At 36.2% G+C, this 18,416-nt stretch overlaps 1 protein-coding gene across 5 annotated transcripts in view; it reads left to right on the top strand.

The window, feature by feature from the left end:
* Window positions 1-18,416, top strand: part of si:dkey-151g10.3 (serine/threonine-protein kinase WNK3) — a 70,511-nt gene that overhangs the window by 7,768 nt on the left and 44,327 nt on the right. For all 5 annotated transcript variants that reach the window (XM_056448738.1, XM_056448739.1, XM_056448737.1 and 2 more), the window contains exon 2: window positions 9,025-10,110. In XM_056448738.1, coding sequence (XP_056304713.1) covers window positions 9,412-10,110 — 699 coding nt within the window. In that variant the 5' untranslated portion in view covers window positions 9,025-9,411. The remainder of the gene's footprint in view (window positions 1-9,024; window positions 10,111-18,416) is intronic.

Here is an 18,416-nt window from a genome sequence, read left to right as displayed (position 1 = left end):
TCTGATCATACTCATACTCTCCTCCACACCTCTTCCACACCCACATGGCCAAACTTCAGTTGGTTTTGTTGTGGTGGAATTTTGTCCATTGTCACTGGCTGTCACTCACACCAGCACATATTTTATCTCGGGAAAATCTCTCCAACTCTTTGTGTGTGTGTGTGTGTGTGTGTGTGTGTGTGTGTGTGTGTGTGTGCACGACCCCCTCCTCCATTATCTCCCTCTCTTGTTCTCATTCACACACATTTTTCCCACCCATTTCAACACAAACCCCCCTCCTTCCTTATCTGTCTCCCCCCGACTCGCTGTCTAAAACCTTGATGTCCTCTCTCTCCCTTACCCACAATCCTTTCCTGTCCCCCCTCCTCCATTTTATCCACACTTTTTTTTTTTCATCAGCTTCATCATAGCTCAACCCCCCAAAACCTTTCTGTCTGCCCCCTCCTGAAACACACACACACACACACACTACGGTCCCTGGCTCCCTCTTTGTCTGCCTCAGTAAATCAGCAGAGCCTGCTCAGTTCCAGGGGATTAATGTGTGTATGCTGGTGAAGAGAGCAATGAAAAAACTGGGAGAGGGAGAGAGGGCTCGATTTTTGTGTAGCGCCTGTTGTGTTTGGAGTTTCAGAGCTCTGTGGGAGCGGAGTTTGTCCGAGGGAGAGAAAGTCAGAGTGCTTTAACAAAACGGCGCACTGATTAGCTGTACCGTTGTTGAAGAAGAGCTCGGATGTGAAGTGATATCTGACATTCGTGAAGCTCCTTGTCCAGTGTGAGCTGCAATTTAAAGGCCCGTCAGACTTTTTATACTCCCAGGAAGCGTTTGCACATTTCAAAGAGGATTAAATCACAGGCACGGATATTCAAATTAGCAACACATCTGGGTGAGGTTGAACCGTATGTCATGATTAGTCCCACATGCTCCACTGACAGTTGAGAATGTAGAATAACAGAGCTCGTATACCAAACTAAACATCCTCAGCGGTGACTGGGCTTGTCAGATTCAGGTTTTCCCAAAGCACTGTGCATGCTGAATTACACAGGCAAGTTAAGGCTATGTTGAGAGGATTCTGCCTCTAGATGTGGAGCTTGCTGTATATGCTCAAATATAGACTATTATGGCTTTGGGTTCTGTGGAAATCATGTGCAGAATAAGTACAACATTAAAACGTTGTTTGTGATATTCTGGACACTGAAAACTCAGGCTGCACAATTCTGGCTAAAATGAGAATCACTATTTTTTTGCTTAAAATTAGGGATGTCCAGATCTGATCACAGGATCGGAAATCGGGCCCGATCACACGGTTTCAGACTTGATCGCAATCGGACAATACCTCCCGATTAGGACTCGAATATATATGTGTATATATACATTATTTTTTAACACATCGATAGTTATGCGGTAGCACAGAGTTAGACCTCATTCTTGACTTCACACAGAAACAGCAACGTGTGCGGCATGATGACATCACTTTGTTGCAGAGACGCTATTGGTTAAAGGCTGGCAACGTAGAACATGGAAGCCGCTTAAAGTGGAAAGCACGAGTATGTCTGCGGTCTGGAGATATTATAAAGTTGATGACGACAATATTGTTATAGCAAACTGTGAGATATGTAAACTTGGGATTGCCTGCCTGGTATTTTAAGTTGAGGTGCTATTTGTTTTTATATTCGATTTTTTAAAAAAATATTTACTGTTGCACTAAAGTTTAAAAGTGAAGACTTGATGTTATTTATTACTTGATTGTTCAAGCTATCTCACAGAAGTGCTCTGTTTCTTAACAGAGTTGTTGAATGTTAAAATAGGGTGAATTAAATAAAAATAAGAAACATCCTGGATCTGTTTCTTTGCCCTTCTTTATTATTTTTTTAATGTATTATAGAAGTATCGAATCGGGTTTCGGTATCGGTAGATACTTAAAATCAAATGACTCTGACTCGAGGGCAAAAAAACCTGATCGGTACATAACTCTTAAAATCACTTAAAATCAAGATATTGATTCTGTAGATGTAAAAGAAAGGTTAATATGAGTAGGGTGTTGTTATTGTTATTCTCAAGCATATGGTAAAACAACAATAATAATATTAAGCCTATGTCGAGGTGTACTGTTGGTTAAAATGCAACATTTTGTATAGAATTGGAATAGTGTAGACTTGAATAGACTTTAAATATGTCCTGGTTGTTAATTCACAGTAAAGTGATGACATCAGAATACAGCTATTCATAATTCTAAACTTAAATTGTTATTTTTGAGACATATGCTGGTCATTTGTCATTGGCAGCGTTATTAGACCCATTTTTCACTGATAAAATGAGACATTTGTCATTATTAAATTATACAGATCCAGTAAACATTTATTTTCATGCACAACACTTTGTGTTTGCTATGAAAGAATAAACATATCAAATGCTTGTCATAATCATAACTCTAAAATGCGATAAATGATGTTTGCATTTTTGGTATCACTTTCACTGCCGAGTCCGCCGATATCATGGCTGCAGTCACTCTGAGAGAAAAACAAAACATACAGCACGTGCTAATCATGCTTCTTGCATGGCTCTCAAACGATCGCTCTGTGCAACACACTGAACGTTATTTACAACTCTAATACCTGTTATTCACAGCCTATGCAGGTTCTTTTCACTAAAGTAGACTACATTGGTAGGTACGCATGTGTCCTGTTGGTAGTAAACAAACAGTGCATCAGCTCATGTGTGATTTCATGGCCGTGAATACATCATTACATTAAGACAGAAACAACATTTTGGGGTGAATTATACTTTATAAATACAGTATGTGACCCTTTCAACACCATTTGGAGGTGTTCACATTTGCTGAGCAATGTATATAAAATGCGAAGACTTGTGCGACCGCCTTTATGCTTCTCCCCTGACCTTAAAATATAATTGGTTGAATCTTACTGATCTTTTTGGATTAATTTTGCAGCCCTACTGAAAACACTCACGCACAAAAAAGTGATAGAACAATTCCAGCTTTTATTTTAAATGAGGAACTAAACATGCATTGTGGATGTGACCAAAAAATACAACATATATTTTGTATAATATAGTAGTTTGAAACATTGACAGAGACATTTTTAAAGTGGTGTAAAATATTTGCTTACACAAAAAATAGAGCTGCACAATTAATCGAAAAAAGATTTCGATTCGACCCCCTAGGCGATCTTAATCCAGCATTTCTACGATTCTGCCAATCATATTTTCAAGTTCAGGAGAGAAGAAAAGGTGGCTGCACAGGTCTTCACATTGTTTTACATGCCTTGTTCAGCAACGTGGACACCAATGGTGTTGAAATGGTGTTGAAAGAGTCACATACTGTATTTATAAGGTATAATTCACCCAAAAATACCATTTCTGTTTTCATGTAATGATGTATTCGCGGCCGCGATATTACACGTAACGTGAGCTGCTGACCATGAACAGTTACCACAGAAAGGGCGGGCGCGCGCCTGTGAATGAAGTCTACTTTAGTGAACAGAACCTGCGTAGGCTGTGAATAACAGGTAATAAAGTTGTAAATAATGTTCAGTTTGTGAAACAGAGTGATTGTTTGAGAGCCGCGCGGGAAGTATGAACCACACTTAGCAGTAAATATGAAACCGAAAGCATGCACAACATTTAAATAATCATATGGCATTATAGAGTTATGATTAGGCTACGACAAGCATTTGATATGCTTTTTTCTTTCTTAGCGAACACAGTGTTGTGCATGAGAATAAACAGTAGACTTGCATATTAATATAGTTTTTTTACCATATATTTGAGAAATAACAATAATAATAGCCCACTCATATTAACCTTTATTTTACATCTACAGAATCGTGAGAAAATTGTGATCTTTAAGCAAAAAAATTGCGATTCTCATTTTAGCCAGAATCGTGCAGCTCTAACAAAAAATGTAGAAACAGTTTAGCTATTTTGGTAAAAACTTATTTTTTTTTTTCATGGCAAGGTTGACATTTGCATGGAACTGCTCTTATGCATTGCTTACTACTTTTATTAAGCAAGGCCACCATTTAATTAATAAAATGACAGTAATATAAAGTGACATTTATAGTGTTGCAATGTTGTAGTTGTGTTTATTAGGCATACTTATATTGAACTTTCTATCCATCAAAGAATTTCTGCAAAAATGGATTATTGTTTTCCCCAAAGTGTTATACAACAGACGCTTTTATAGAAATGTTTATAGAGCAGCAAATAGGCATACTACTCTATTTTCTAAAAGATCACATGACACTGCAGACTGGAATAATAGAAGTGCCCACTTTCACCATGCAGATTTCAGGAGAGTTCAGAGTTTTTTCATGTATTTTGCCCTTGTGGATTAAAAAAAAGCACAAGATCCAAACTGAATTGATTACAACTTTACAAACTTTGATTTATAGCAAAAAAAAGAACAATGTAAAAATGAGACACAAAGACAAAACTTTGTACGACTTAAATGAGGAGGAACTAACAACAATCTCCTGAAACCATCAAATGGGTTCAGCAAAGTCCTATACAATACTGTTAATGAACCACTTCAGAGCTAACAACACATTTGTCTTTAAGACTTATAGATATGATATTCATAATAATATATGCCGTGAATGAATAATATGTGATTGTGTATCGTAATTGAGCTAAGGAGCGAGTGTGTGAGTGATGTGCTTGTTGGACGAGTGTGACTTTCTGTAATCACTCTGTCCGGTATTTAGCTTTCACTGGAACTCCTTGCCCTGAGGACACAGGCAAATAAGCTGGTGTTTAAAGTAGCACTTCCTGGGTTGTTGATGTTGTTGCTTCGTGTCTTTATATACACACTCAGCTATTATTTTATTTATTTTTTTGTAAATTATTTCTTGACTGTTGCAACTCCCTCTTTTTTTTTTAATTATGCATAACATGACAAAAATAAAAGGTAAACACATTGAATTTGTCTCCTGATATGCCATGTCATTATCTAAGATAGGAGGGATTGATCCGTTTAAGAGGAGTGGCTCATTTCAACTAGTACAACTAGTCTAAGGTGAACTAGCTTGCTTACTTGGACCTCAGTAACCAAGCATACTGTAGCAACTCGCTTTGTAAATTTTGTGTTTGCAATGGTGTGTGAGAGAAAGAGGCGGATGGAATCTATTCTTTCAGTTTGCATTTTTCTTTTATCTGCAGGTGGTTTTCTGAGAACCAGGGCCGCCAGCTAAACCTGCATTTCAAGATGTTCCTTAGGAAATCTATAAGCGCAAATGCTGAATGTCCTTTTGCACAGAACTTTGTCATTTACATTTCTTTTTTTAGTTCTCCTTTAGACTTTGCATATTTATTATTATTTTAATTGATTTATTTAAGTTGCATATCAATTTTCTGAGTCAGATTTCTACTCTGCTGAATGTTTTATTATTGAGCAGGCCTCAAAATGAACCTTTTTGCTTGGTAGCACTGGTGCTCCTTACTTTGCTCCTACTTGATCCTCACTAAATTTAGGTGCACCAGCCAAAATTTAGTCGCACACACAGTTTTATATTAACAAAGTTATTGCATTTGAAATCAACACTAGTCACTGGTCCTATACACACACTGCTGGACGTGAATGAGTTCTCGTAGGTGGTGTCTGATATTGTACCGATGATATTGACATATAACTTATTATTTTTATATACGTCATCTTAATAGCAATACCTCTCAATCTTAAAATGTGTGGCAAACACCGTAACCTGTAAACTCTATCCCTCAGACTTTACAGTAAATGGCTTTAGTCTTTTTCATTGCGGATTTTATCCCACTGGAAGTGTTATATATAGTAGAATAACATTCACCACATGATCACTAATAAGATGTGCCATTATATGTAACGTCGTGGTTACAGATTATTTTACAAATTATTTGTAAAAGTGGTTTCTAAAAATGTCTGTTACTTTTTCTCGTATCAGGACCTTTGCGTTTTCGCAGCTGTAGCTCTTTGTCATCTGTAGGAAGGCATTGACTGAGCGTTTGACAGCTGACCAATCCGTTCGCGTTCAGTTCAAGAGCAGTGGGCCAATCAGAATTTGAAGGCGGGGGAAGCATTGCTGGCTTTGTTTACTGCAGCAAGTTGACATGTCAACTAATAAACCATTCCTGAGCACTGCGTTTGGCATTTTTAGGTGCAAAGATGGGTTCTGGGTGAATGTCTCATAAATCTGCGCATGCGGTGAACATTTTGCAGTGAAAACAGGTCACACGGCAACAATTTTATGCCCTCGCGCAAATGCTCCCAAATATATTTTGAGGTTGCATGAATAAATTTCGGGCGCACAAGTGTCCAAAACGGTTGAAATTTCTAGCCCTGTTAACTGTTTGTATTTGTTTGAATTCTGAGGTGTATATATATATATATATATATATATATATATATATATATATATATATATATATATATGAAATTTGACATATTATAATTTTATTTTTAAACATATTCATTAAATTGTGTACAATCAGCATGACGTGGTCATGGTAAAAATAGTTATACTAATAATTTATTAAGTAAAAAATATGGACATAGTTAAAATGATTAATTGTGGAACAAGCAATATTCAGGAAATGTATGAGATTAGAAGGCATCATTAAAATAGTCTGACCTACTTCACTTGGTTTGACCAACTTTTTTTATTTTACTTTTTTTTTTTTTAATTTAAGGTAGTAAATCAAAGTTTCAGTTATTTTGTTGTGGGTTTTTATGTTATTACTTTTTAGTACATCTACGTATGTTTTATTTATTATATACTTTTATTTATTTTACCTTTTATTTTAGGAACAAAAAATGGCTTTAGTAAAGTATAAAAAATAAATATGAATCACATGAAGTTTAGTGGTTTATCAAGTCTGTATGCAATTCAAATGCAGAAATAAATTTAGATTTAGAACTAAATACTTTACTGACTATTAAAAAGGTTAACATTTGGTTTTCTCACTGCTGAGAAAGCAGCGTCTTTTTCCACCTCTGAATAAGTCATGTTATTAATAGCGTCCTGTTTGTAGCAAACTGGCCTGATGAATGCGTCCTGCCAGAAGACAGATGGGCATGACAAGAGGAGTGCTGAAGATAATGATGTCACCAGAGAGAAAAGGAGGGAGATTGAGATTGCGATTGGAGGCAGAAGTAGGTTTTATGGGTCAAAAGAACCTTTTGAATTTTGTGAGAAGCCGTGTCAGGTGTTGCGGTATCCGAATACACCCGGAGAACACTACTAGAGGAACAATGCAAATCCACCCACTGTACACATGAGACAGTAATGCTCCCCATCTGGGGCAATACTGTTGGCTACAATTAATAATAATCTGTTTTACTGCACGTGGTCCCTTAGCGATGATCTGTGATGGTCACTCATTCTGGATCTGCTGTGCCTCTAAATAATTTAACCCTAAAGGGCCTTTATGCCATCATTCATTATTAATCAATCACAATCCGCTGAGTTCCTTTAGATTTTTAATGGCTAATATTTAATGGCACTTTTTCGATTTGTTATGCACCAGGTACCCGTCATGCTTCTGCAATGCTTAATTAATTACTGGATTAGTCATTTACTTCCCTCTGTGTTTGAGGGCTCTTGTTTAGAATATAGATGGACTACTAATCACTTTAATGGATTCACATAAGTTGTTTTCACACAAGTGCCTTTGGCAATATATACATTTAAAGAGGTTTTGGTGACCGTTTATAAACAGGAATGGATTATGCTTTCCAAATGAAGTTATAATCAACATTCATTTTAATGCAGTAGTTAATGGTTTCATTCTGCAAGGTATTAAAAGTGACAGTAAATTGGGGCTGCCCGATAAACGGAAAAAGATTCGAATAGCACCCCCCACCCCCCGCACGATCTTTATCCAGCATCTCTACGATTCAGCCAATTATATTTTCAATATATTTGCATGAAAATAAATGTTTACTGGGTCAGTGTAACTTTGAGTCTATTGACCTTATTTTTCAATGCGGAAGTGTGCGCATTTTAGAACTTCCGATTCAGCTGCCTATGGGAGAAATGACTAGGAATAATAAACGACAGAAAACGGTCACACTACTTACTCTACAAACAAGTGTTTGCATGACAATACAAACAAAATAGAATAATATAATAAGAAAATATCAGTTTGCAACACCAAGCAGCAAAACGAGCTGTTTTTAACGTCTATAAATAATGGAAGTGAATGAGACCGGAAGTCTTGAGCCAAAATGATTCAAATGGCTGCGCCCACTCGTACGCAGAGAATAAGGTGGATATAATGTTGAATATAATGCAAGAGGGAATCTGATAATGACAAATGTCTCGTTTTACCCGTGGAAAAAAATAGTATATGTCTCAAACATAATAATTCAACTTCCGAATTATGAATAGTTGTATTCTGATGTCATCTGTTTACTGTGAATTAACAATCAGGACAACTTTAAAGTCTGTTTAAGTCCATTCCAAGTCTATACAAAATTTAGCATTTTAACCAACAATAGACCTACACCTAGATCTAATATTATTGTTGTTTTACCGTACTGTATATATGAGAAATAACAATAATAATAGGCTACTCATATTAAACTTTATTTTACATCTACAGAATCGTGAGAAAATCATCATCTTGATTTTAAGCAACAAAAATCGTGATTCTCATTTTAGCCAAAATCGTGCAGCTCTACACTAAATAGATTTATGCTGTTACTATTGATTTCTTTTTCAAATGAATGCAGTTTTTTTTTTTTTTTTTACTTAATCCTAACAATCCTAAAGTGTCAGTTTCTGCCAAATTACTTAATAGTGCAGCATTAATAATAATAAAAATAATAATAATAGTAAAGTTTCTTAAGCACCAAAGTAGCATTTGAAATTTCTAATGAATCATGTAACACATGCGACTGGAGTAATGACAGATAAAAAAGGGTATATTATACTTTGCAAAATTTGACCCTTTGTGTGAGTTTTCGTGATGTTTGTGAAATCAAGATGGCTAGAATGAACCTCAATAATGCTCCCTGTGTTTTTCTTCTATAGGATACACCTGAAAATCTCCCCTCACTCACCAAAGGTCATTAACCTGTGACTCAGTCACCGCTGAACCAGCCACAAGAAACTCTTGGTAGGAAATGGAGATAAGAAAAGTACACAGCAATAGCTGAAGTGACCTACACGGATACTTTTAGCAGTGTACACATTCTCTGATACTCCTGTGAACTCGAGGGATCGTGGAGGATAAGTGCCACAGAAAAGAGCGAGTCATTCCTGTCGCTGACAGCTGGCAACACTGGAAGAACGCCTGAGGAACTTCATAAGAGGGTGAGAGGGTGATCACTGAGAGAGAGAGACGGGGACAGACAGAGAGCCAGAGTGCAGGAGGGGGCGGCGGCGGAGGAGGACGAGGAGTGGGAAAGGTCAATCGCCATGGCGACAGACCCAGGAGAGCCCACTGCCACGGAGGAGTCCTCTGGAGAGAAACCTGATGGAGAGAGGGAGGAGGAGAGTGACCAGGGGAACAGGGCCGCCCGTGAGAGAGAGAGGGTGCACAGCACTCCATCTGACTTACCCTCCTCCCAGAGCCAGGAAAGAAGAGCATGGGGCGCAGGAGGAGGAGGTGGCGGAGTGGAGGACTGTAAAGAAACGGAGGCACCGGTCAGACCTCTGACCTTCGTCATGCCCTCCTCCCCAGTGACTCACGAACCTTGCCGGAAACGGGAGAACAAACGCTTTTTCCGGAAGAGTGTAGAGATCTGTGAAGAAGATGATGAGGTGGATGATATCCCAGATGCCCCGCATAGCGCCCCTCACCTCGAGTTTTGTGCCTCCGACTCTGTGTTCACCAGCGGAGCCCAGCAGTTACCCACCAGTGCCTCGGCTGCCTTGGGTGAGGACAGCACTCAGGGCACGCAGGATCATGATAAGGCCGGCATTTCTGTGCCCACTTTGAAAGGGAAGGAGAGAGATAGAGAACAGGAAGAAGAGGCTGAGATGAAGGCCGTCGCCACTTCGCCTGGTGGACGCTTTCTAAAATTTGACATCGAGCTCGGCAGAGGAGCATTTAAAACGGTTTACAAAGGCCTGGACACGGAAACCTGGGTGGAAGTTGCCTGGTGTGAGCTGCAGGTGAGTCTTGTTTACCCACAAATACAGTTACGCTATGAAAACAACAACTGAACATGAATGGCAAAGGTTTTGACATTTCATTGCTACAAGGTGGACAGATAACAGTGATTAGTATTGCTTGCCTTTCTTGGACAAGAATTTAAGTTGTATCATGTTTTTCTGTCTAAGTGCTTTAGCCCTGCTGGTTTGAATTAGGATGCTGTTACTCAGGAGTTTCCTGAGCTTGTTGGTGAAATCTTAGCCTCTTGTGTTTCTCTCGAGGCTGTTACAGTTGAGTGCAGTGAGAACAGTAGGAAAAAAAGAGTTTCAAAGTCAGAGCTCAATAGCTTTATAGATTACACAGAGACTATCCGTGGGAGAGAAGGGTCAAGCCTACTCATGGTGCAATGAACTGGACAAACAACAAGGCTCAAAGAGGCTCTCTTGTTGTGAAGTAGAATCTTTTTGCGTTTGCCACTATGCTAAAGCCATTGTCGCCTACTGCCGATTTTCCAGGAAAAGCCGTCATTGAATAATTGGTTTCACAACTGTTTTGTGATGCAGTTGTCAACAGAGGGGCACACATAAGTAGATGCCGGCTGCAGGGCCGCATTGACCACATCTCACAACAGACTGTATAACATACAATAGCTTAGCCAGCATGCCAACAGAAATATTTTAGTGCCACGTGTCCATTTTAATCCTCATGAAGCGAGCTCTTTCAGCTCATGCAAAACAGCCAGTTGAGAGGAAAGCCGGGTGCATTTTAGCACTAAAATGGCCCTAGGTACAATAATTAGCCAATAAGGTCCATTTGAGGAGGTTAATGCCAGCTATGTAAGAGGCTTAGGGAATCAGATTATTGATTAAAAGGTTGAAGTGGCATGTAAAGTAGGGGTCTGAGCAAGGGAGATTATCCAGAGAGTAACCATTTACATGGTCCCACCTTATTCAAATTCCTTAGTGGATGAAAGCTATGATTAAAATTCATTCTTAAACCCTCTGACTGTGCCTTCTCTTCAAACTTCATGACAAAAGAAATATTTTAGACTTGAATTTATTGTCATTCGATTAAACTATACACATATGGTATAATATAAACTATTTAAATTTGGTAATATGTATTTGTCTATACATGTGTGTTAAAAACATTCTGTTGTTTATTGGTTTTCTTGTCTTGTCACTCTGAAAGTCGAACCCTTTGGTTATTTGGGGGGTCATTGGACACCAGTTTGAACATGAATTATTTTACGTTTTTTATTTTGTCATGTAGGTCAGATGATAGAATTGTATTATCCCAAAATATGATTAAATCCGGTAATTCTGTGGTACATGTTTTTATTTTTCCAGACCAGGGATTTTATTGGTCCACATGGACGGATAGACTATGTTCCTCCTAAAGAATAGCAGTTTGTTGCCAGTAGCAGCCTGATGACAGAGTAGAAACACTCTCATGTACTTTTATGGTGGTTCTACTAATGTTTGAACATGCAAGTAATAGGGATGGTTTAGGTTTAATTCAGCTGCAGATTTTGTCAAATTGGTAGCTTTAAGCTGTTAGTTTTACAGGATTTTATTAACACTCAGTTCTAAACAAAAAATATAAAACAAGCAAAGGATACCATTTTGAAATACAGATTTACAGTAAAAGAGGAACTATGAAAAATGCCAAAGCATGACTGAATGAGCATTCTCATTCTCAGATATTAGTTCTCAGTTCTCTGTCATGTGCGTTTTGATTGGTGGCTTTGTGTTGAAAGGTTGGGAGTCATGTGTTTGGCTTGGAGCTAATCCCACACACACACTCAGAGGCCAATGCTAAACACTTGCTCCACTTTAGTTTGCAGTAAATCAGCATGTGTTTGCTTATCTTATATATGCAGTAGGGCTAAAACAATGCAGGCAGCATGTGCAAATAAACACAGATTATTATTTGTGAACAGCCTAACCGTTCTCCACCTTCTCTTTTATGCTTATTTTAACTCGACTTGAAGTACACATTAACATGCACCGACACAGTTATCATATTACTCCCCATAATAATCCATGGAGTATGATATATTTTGGTTTAGGTTTAGGGTTAGGGTTATCTTGGCAGATATTGAGCTGATGAATTCAAGGTTCATGAGGCCTTCTCTCAAGCCTCTGTCACCCCAGCACAGCAGTTCAACACACTGCTGCTTGGAGAGTAATGTGATACAGAACTAAACTCTCCATTTCCTAAGGCAGATTCCTGATGTGAACTGTTTGACACAATGTGGTTATTGCCTTTCCTATCAATTTTGCACAAGGAGCAAGACAGAACCTATAGTGAGACACTGCGGTCTGTTAATAAAATCATGATGCTGTATGTTCTCTGTTGTAATAGGTACTGTATGAAGTTGTGTGTGTTTTTTTCCAGTCCATTCAAGTATAGGAATGAGAGCAGCACAATATATCGTTTCAGCATCGATATTGCAATGTGATTATTCGCAGAAGTCACATCATGATTGCAAGTCTTTTTTGAGGCCTGTGACTGTGTGAGGCTTTTAAAAGCATTCAGCCATAAGAAAATTTACTATTTGTAAGTTTTGATAAATAACGATTAATTTTATTGAATTGTTTATAAAACGAAGAGCGTACAGGATTATATTACATTTAATTATCCACTGTATACCTGAATACATCTGAACACAATAAAAGGCTGTTTATTTAGTTTTCATATTTTTCTTTATTGAACTTATTTATGATTGTAGATCATTTGTTATGTTTTATGCACTCCCCTACAAAATCATCCCAATCACTCTAAAATGATGCTTTTTTTACAAACTGTTTTTCAACTCATCTGATGAAATCTTATTCATATTGCAATATATATCGCATAATAAAAAAAATCGCAATGTACAATTTTTACAATATCATGCAGCCCTAATAAGAATATAAAAAGAATCAACTGTCAATAAGGCTATAGTCAACCCTCAACCATGTTTTATTTGGTCACATGGTTGCTAAAAGAAAACCTCTACTGAATGTGGTAAATTCACACATTGATGGACAGGTTGCTGACTGGTCTGTAGTACTTTGAGTTTACTTTATTTTCTCATAAACATAATTCTGAACATTTTTCTTGGTTACAGAAAGAAAGAAAAAAAGTCTCCCATATGGGTTTGTTGCTTTTTAAACTTGTCAGAGAGATGAGCCGAAGTCTGATTATAAATTCATAGCTGCAATCATTGTTTTATATATATATATATATATATATATATATATATATATATATATATATATATATATATATATATATATATATATATATATATATATATATATATAATATATATATATATATATATATATATACAGATGAATAGACAGATATATTTTCCATTTTTAGATGTTTTACAATGATTACAGCTATGAATTCATAATCAGTGTATCAATTTATTTATAAAGTCAATTTATCACCCAGCTTTATCACCATATATAAATATATATATATATATATATAAATATATATATATATATATATATTATATATATATATATATATATATATATATATATATATATATATATATATATATATATATATATATATATATATAAAAGCTGGGCGATAAATTGATTTTATAATTAAATTGACACACTGTGTGCTCACATTGATTATTGAATTATCATACTCCTAAATGACATGAACTAAAGTCTTTTAACTCAATGATTATTTGAATGACAGGTAATCATAAGTTTAAACTGCTGTGTGCATAATACAATTGAAAGTGTTGGAGGGTGAGAGGGACTGGTTGTGTGATGAGCCAAATAGGGGATTAGCATTAGCATGGCATCAATCCCAGACAGAAGCTGAGTGGTTAATTCTAACCACACACACCCTTACACTATATATGCAGAAGAGGCACTAACATGCTGATCTGATGCACTTTGAAAAAGCATGAGGCTCTCCCATGACTTTTGCCTTTCATGTTTTTTGTTTTCCTCATTTGTCAAAGCGTCTTCTAATATAATTACAAATGACCCTGAAGATGCCAACAAAAAAAGTGGAGTAATATTATTTGAGAGAATCTGTTACTGCTGTTTGAAATATAAGCAACCCTGTGGCACAGGTAGCCTTGCAGGATTTCCTCTCACCACAAGCTTTTTGTGATCATTCTGGTTTTTCCTTTTCTTGATGAGAGAAACCCTGCTCTGAGCAAAACATGCACTCTCTGTCTTTCATAAAACCAGTTCCTCGCCACAGGCAAAATCACACAATCCGTTTTAATTACAGTTAACATAAGCACAAAATATGCAGTTATCTTTAACGGGCGAAATTACTTCCTGGCTTTTCATATCTTTTCATATTATGAAATGATTCTTAATAGCTTCTTAATTAATTATCAGAATGTATTGATCTCAAGTACTTCTAATTGAATCACACAGAATGTCTGTCCAAATTGGTTTTGATGTGTTCATGAACTTTTTCAGTGCCATCAAAACATCCTGTTCTTTCCTACTCATGATCACGGTGTATGAAGAGCTATAAAACAGCAGTGTAAAGAATGAGACGCTCGTAAGTGATTTTAAGAACATGAGACAAGCGAGGTGTGAAGAGTGCCTCTCGCAGAGAACTTTTATATCTAGTAACAACAACAACCTGCATGTTTCATTTTTAAAATTCACCTCTGCTAGGGCTGTATGGTTCTGGCTAAAATGAGAATCACTTTTTTTTTTTTTGCTTAAAGTCAAGGTCACGGTTTTCTCACGATTCTGTAAAAATAAAGGTTAATATTAGTAGGATGTTATTATTGTTATTCTCAAACATATGGTAAAACAACAACAGTAATAATATTAGGCGTATGTGTAGGTCTACTGCTGGTTAAAATGCTTAATTTTGCATAGACTTGGAATGGTGTAGACTTGAATAGACTTTAAATTTGTCCTGGTTGTTAATGCATAGTAAAGTGAAGACATCAGAATACAGCTATTCATAATTCTGAAGTTGAATTATTATGTGTCATTGCCAACATTTTTAGACCAGTTTTTTCACTGGTAAAATCAGACATTTGTCATTATCAGATTCAACTCTTGCATTTTAGTCAACATTTTATAGGCTAGAGTAGATGACCTGACATGGTTAAACATTTATTTTCATGCACAACACTTTGAAAAAACATCAAATGCTTGTAGTAATCATAACTATAAAAACCGATATGATCATTTACATGATGTGCGCACGCGTTTGGTTTCACATTCACTGCCGAGTGCGCTCATATCATGGCTGCCGTTACTTTGAGGGGGAAAAAACATACATGGAAATCATACTTGGGAATGCAACGATTAACCAATTTCACTGTTAACTGTGCTTCAATTCATCATGTTAATTATTCGTAAAGGCTTCTCAACACCGTTTCTGCACAGAACAAAATTGCTTAACAAAGTTATGCCAACTGCGCTAGTTTAAAGTTCCAACCTTGTCCACCACGCACACTGGATTAACTATGGCTGAGGCGATTAACTAAGGGCTGGTCACATATTGCATCTTTTGCATACACAAGTTCGTTATTTCCAATGAAATCACACAACTTGTTTATATGAAGCATCGCACTCACGCTTTCCTGGTGCACCTACTGTAGTTGAAAGAATGCCACGAGCACGCCTAGAGTCACATGACAAGAACTGGACCAGTCAGCTTAATACTTTGTATGGAATATAGCCTACACATTTCTACTCCAAACAGAAAAAAAAATACTAAATCAAAAATACCAAACAATTTTGTAATAAAGTTGAACAAAAGTGCCTTTCAGATAGAGGTTCGGCAGCCTTTGACTACATTTCTTTAAAAGGGAAACACTTAGATAATATGTAGCTTAGATTTATATTAGACAAATACATTTTTATTTATTTATTTATTTGTTTGTTCATTCATTGATTGTTCTGTCATTTATTTTCAGTCTAAAATTATTACTTGTTTAAATACCAAAAACATTTTTTCACTTTTAAGTCCAAAGAGAAATGGTCTATAGTTAGTTTTTTATTATTATTTTGTGCTGTATTAGTAGGTTACTGAGTAGCAATAAATAACAAATTAAAATGTAAGGAGCTTTCGTGTGATTTATTCATTTATTTTAATTAATGAATGCATAATAATCATGATAACCGTGAAACCGTGATTATTCCTCAGATTATAATCGTACAACCAAAATCTATAATTGTTGCATCCCTAATCATACTTCCCGCACGGCTCCTAAACATTTTCTCTGAGCAACAAACTGAATGTTTTCAACAACTTTATTACCTGTTATTCACAACCTATGCACAGGGTTTCTGCAGGGTCTTAAAAAGTATTAAAAAGTCTCAAATTTAAAAATAGAAATTTTAGGCCTTAAAAAGTCTTAAATTCGCTGTTCTTAAATATTTTTCCACAGGTCTTATTTTCCGATGTCCATGTAACGCTACATCTAATGCTAATTTCAATTCTTTTTGGTTGTTGTTGCTTGGTTTTCGCGGTGTTGTAGTTTTTTATTTCTCTAGTCTAATTGTTATTTGCGGGGTTACAAATACAAATGAGACCAACATGCAATAGCCAATCAGCTTTCTGTTATTGAACTTTCGCTTTGGGCGCGACATGATTTCGGCTGGCAGAGCTCACGAAATGTTTTGAGACTCGAGCAAACAGTTCACGTGGCACTGCATTTGATTTGAGTTGAATATGAAACACTTTGAAGAGATTTTGTCTGAAACATGTACTGTACAGACATCTTTATGATCCGTCCATGCGTGATAATATGGAGAACCAGATGACCAATAATTGTTTGCTAGAAATTGCCACAGCTGTGGGAAAGGAGGAAAGTTTTTGTAAAAGTTTGGAAAAACCTGAGGGATAAGTTTGTTAAAACCAAAAAGAGAGGCCATGGAAAAGTGGAGACCCAGGTGGTATTAATATTACAGTTTTTCCACCATTCACAGGTTTTACACTGATGTATATATTACAATTTTGAATTAATAGCAATTTACAAGTTACAAACTAAAATGAAGGAACAAATTAATTCTTTGATAACTGGAAAGGAATATTTGAACCTATCAGTTTACAATATATTGATGCCTAATTTCTAGGTTTTATTGGTGATAATGATCAGGAATGTTGACCATTATTGCCTTTTTAGCTTATAAGGAGAGGACAGAAACTAGCCAGAGAGCAATGTGTGAATTGAGTCGGCAAAAAAAAAAAAGTAGTGTATTTTTTGCGTTTATTATTGCCATTATAAAAAATATAATTGTAGAGCAACCCATGTTCTGTTGCCATTTAATATTTAACTTAATTAGGTAGAACTGTCCGAGATATGAACAAAAGCAAATGATGCATCAAAGTTTGATTTAAAAAATCTTGAATGGCTATAAAAATCTTTATAATCATAAATTATAATAATAATAAAAAAAACAATTAGTTTAAAAATCTTGAATGATATTAATGGTATGACCAAGTTCCGGAAACTTTCTACTTCTCTGTTTATTCATCCGATTTTACTGTCTGTTTCTTTTGACCATCCCCTGTCATTTAAAAGAATATCTCAATGGCGAGCGCATTAAGTATAAAAGACTCGTCCATTTCATAAGGTGCACAATGCGGCGCCAGACGAAAGTATAAATTAGCCTTAAGATGTTTGTTTGTTTGTTTGTTTTTCTGTAGTTCAATGAAGCATCTAACCTGTCTTTAGTACTGTTCAATTTGAATACATTTATTTTACCACTAATTTTGTGATTTAGCATTGTCTCGTTATGTGTATGTACGAGACGAGGTTTTTGATATTGTGATATAGGTCTTAAATTTAATGCTTAATGGTCTTAAAAGGGTCTTAAAGTCTTAAATTTGACATTATATCTGCAGAAACCCTGTATGCAGGTTCTGTTCACTAAAGTAGACTAGTAGGCACATTTGCATTCTCTCAGTAGTAAACAAAAAGTGCATCAGCTCATTTAGCTCATCATTACATTAAGAAAGAAATTACATTTTTGGGAGAATTATACCTCATAAATATAGTATGCGACTCTTTCGCTCCATTTGTATGCGACACTTTTGCGCTACCTCCGTCCACATTACTGAGCAACGTATGTAAAACAATGTGAAGAACTTGTGCTTCTCCTGAACTTCAAAATATAACTGGCTGAATCATAGAGATGCTGGATTAAGATCGTGTGGGGGGTCAAATCGAGATTGTGACCTTTTTTCAATTAATCGTGCAGCCCTTCTGGTAAGTTGTACTTTCTCATGCAAATGTAAGGTTATGAAGTTCATAGATAGATGTAAATATTGAATGACTAACTGGCTTAGAAGTTCTTTGTTTAGGCCATAAAAT

This window comes from Danio aesculapii, chromosome 23, assembly GCF_903798145.1.
Source record: "Danio aesculapii chromosome 23, fDanAes4.1, whole genome shotgun sequence".
NCBI classification, from domain to species: Eukaryota; Metazoa; Chordata; class Actinopteri; order Cypriniformes; family Danionidae; genus Danio; species Danio aesculapii.
Note: the sequence above shows the minus strand (reverse complement) of the source record. Positions and strands in the feature narration are given on the sequence as shown.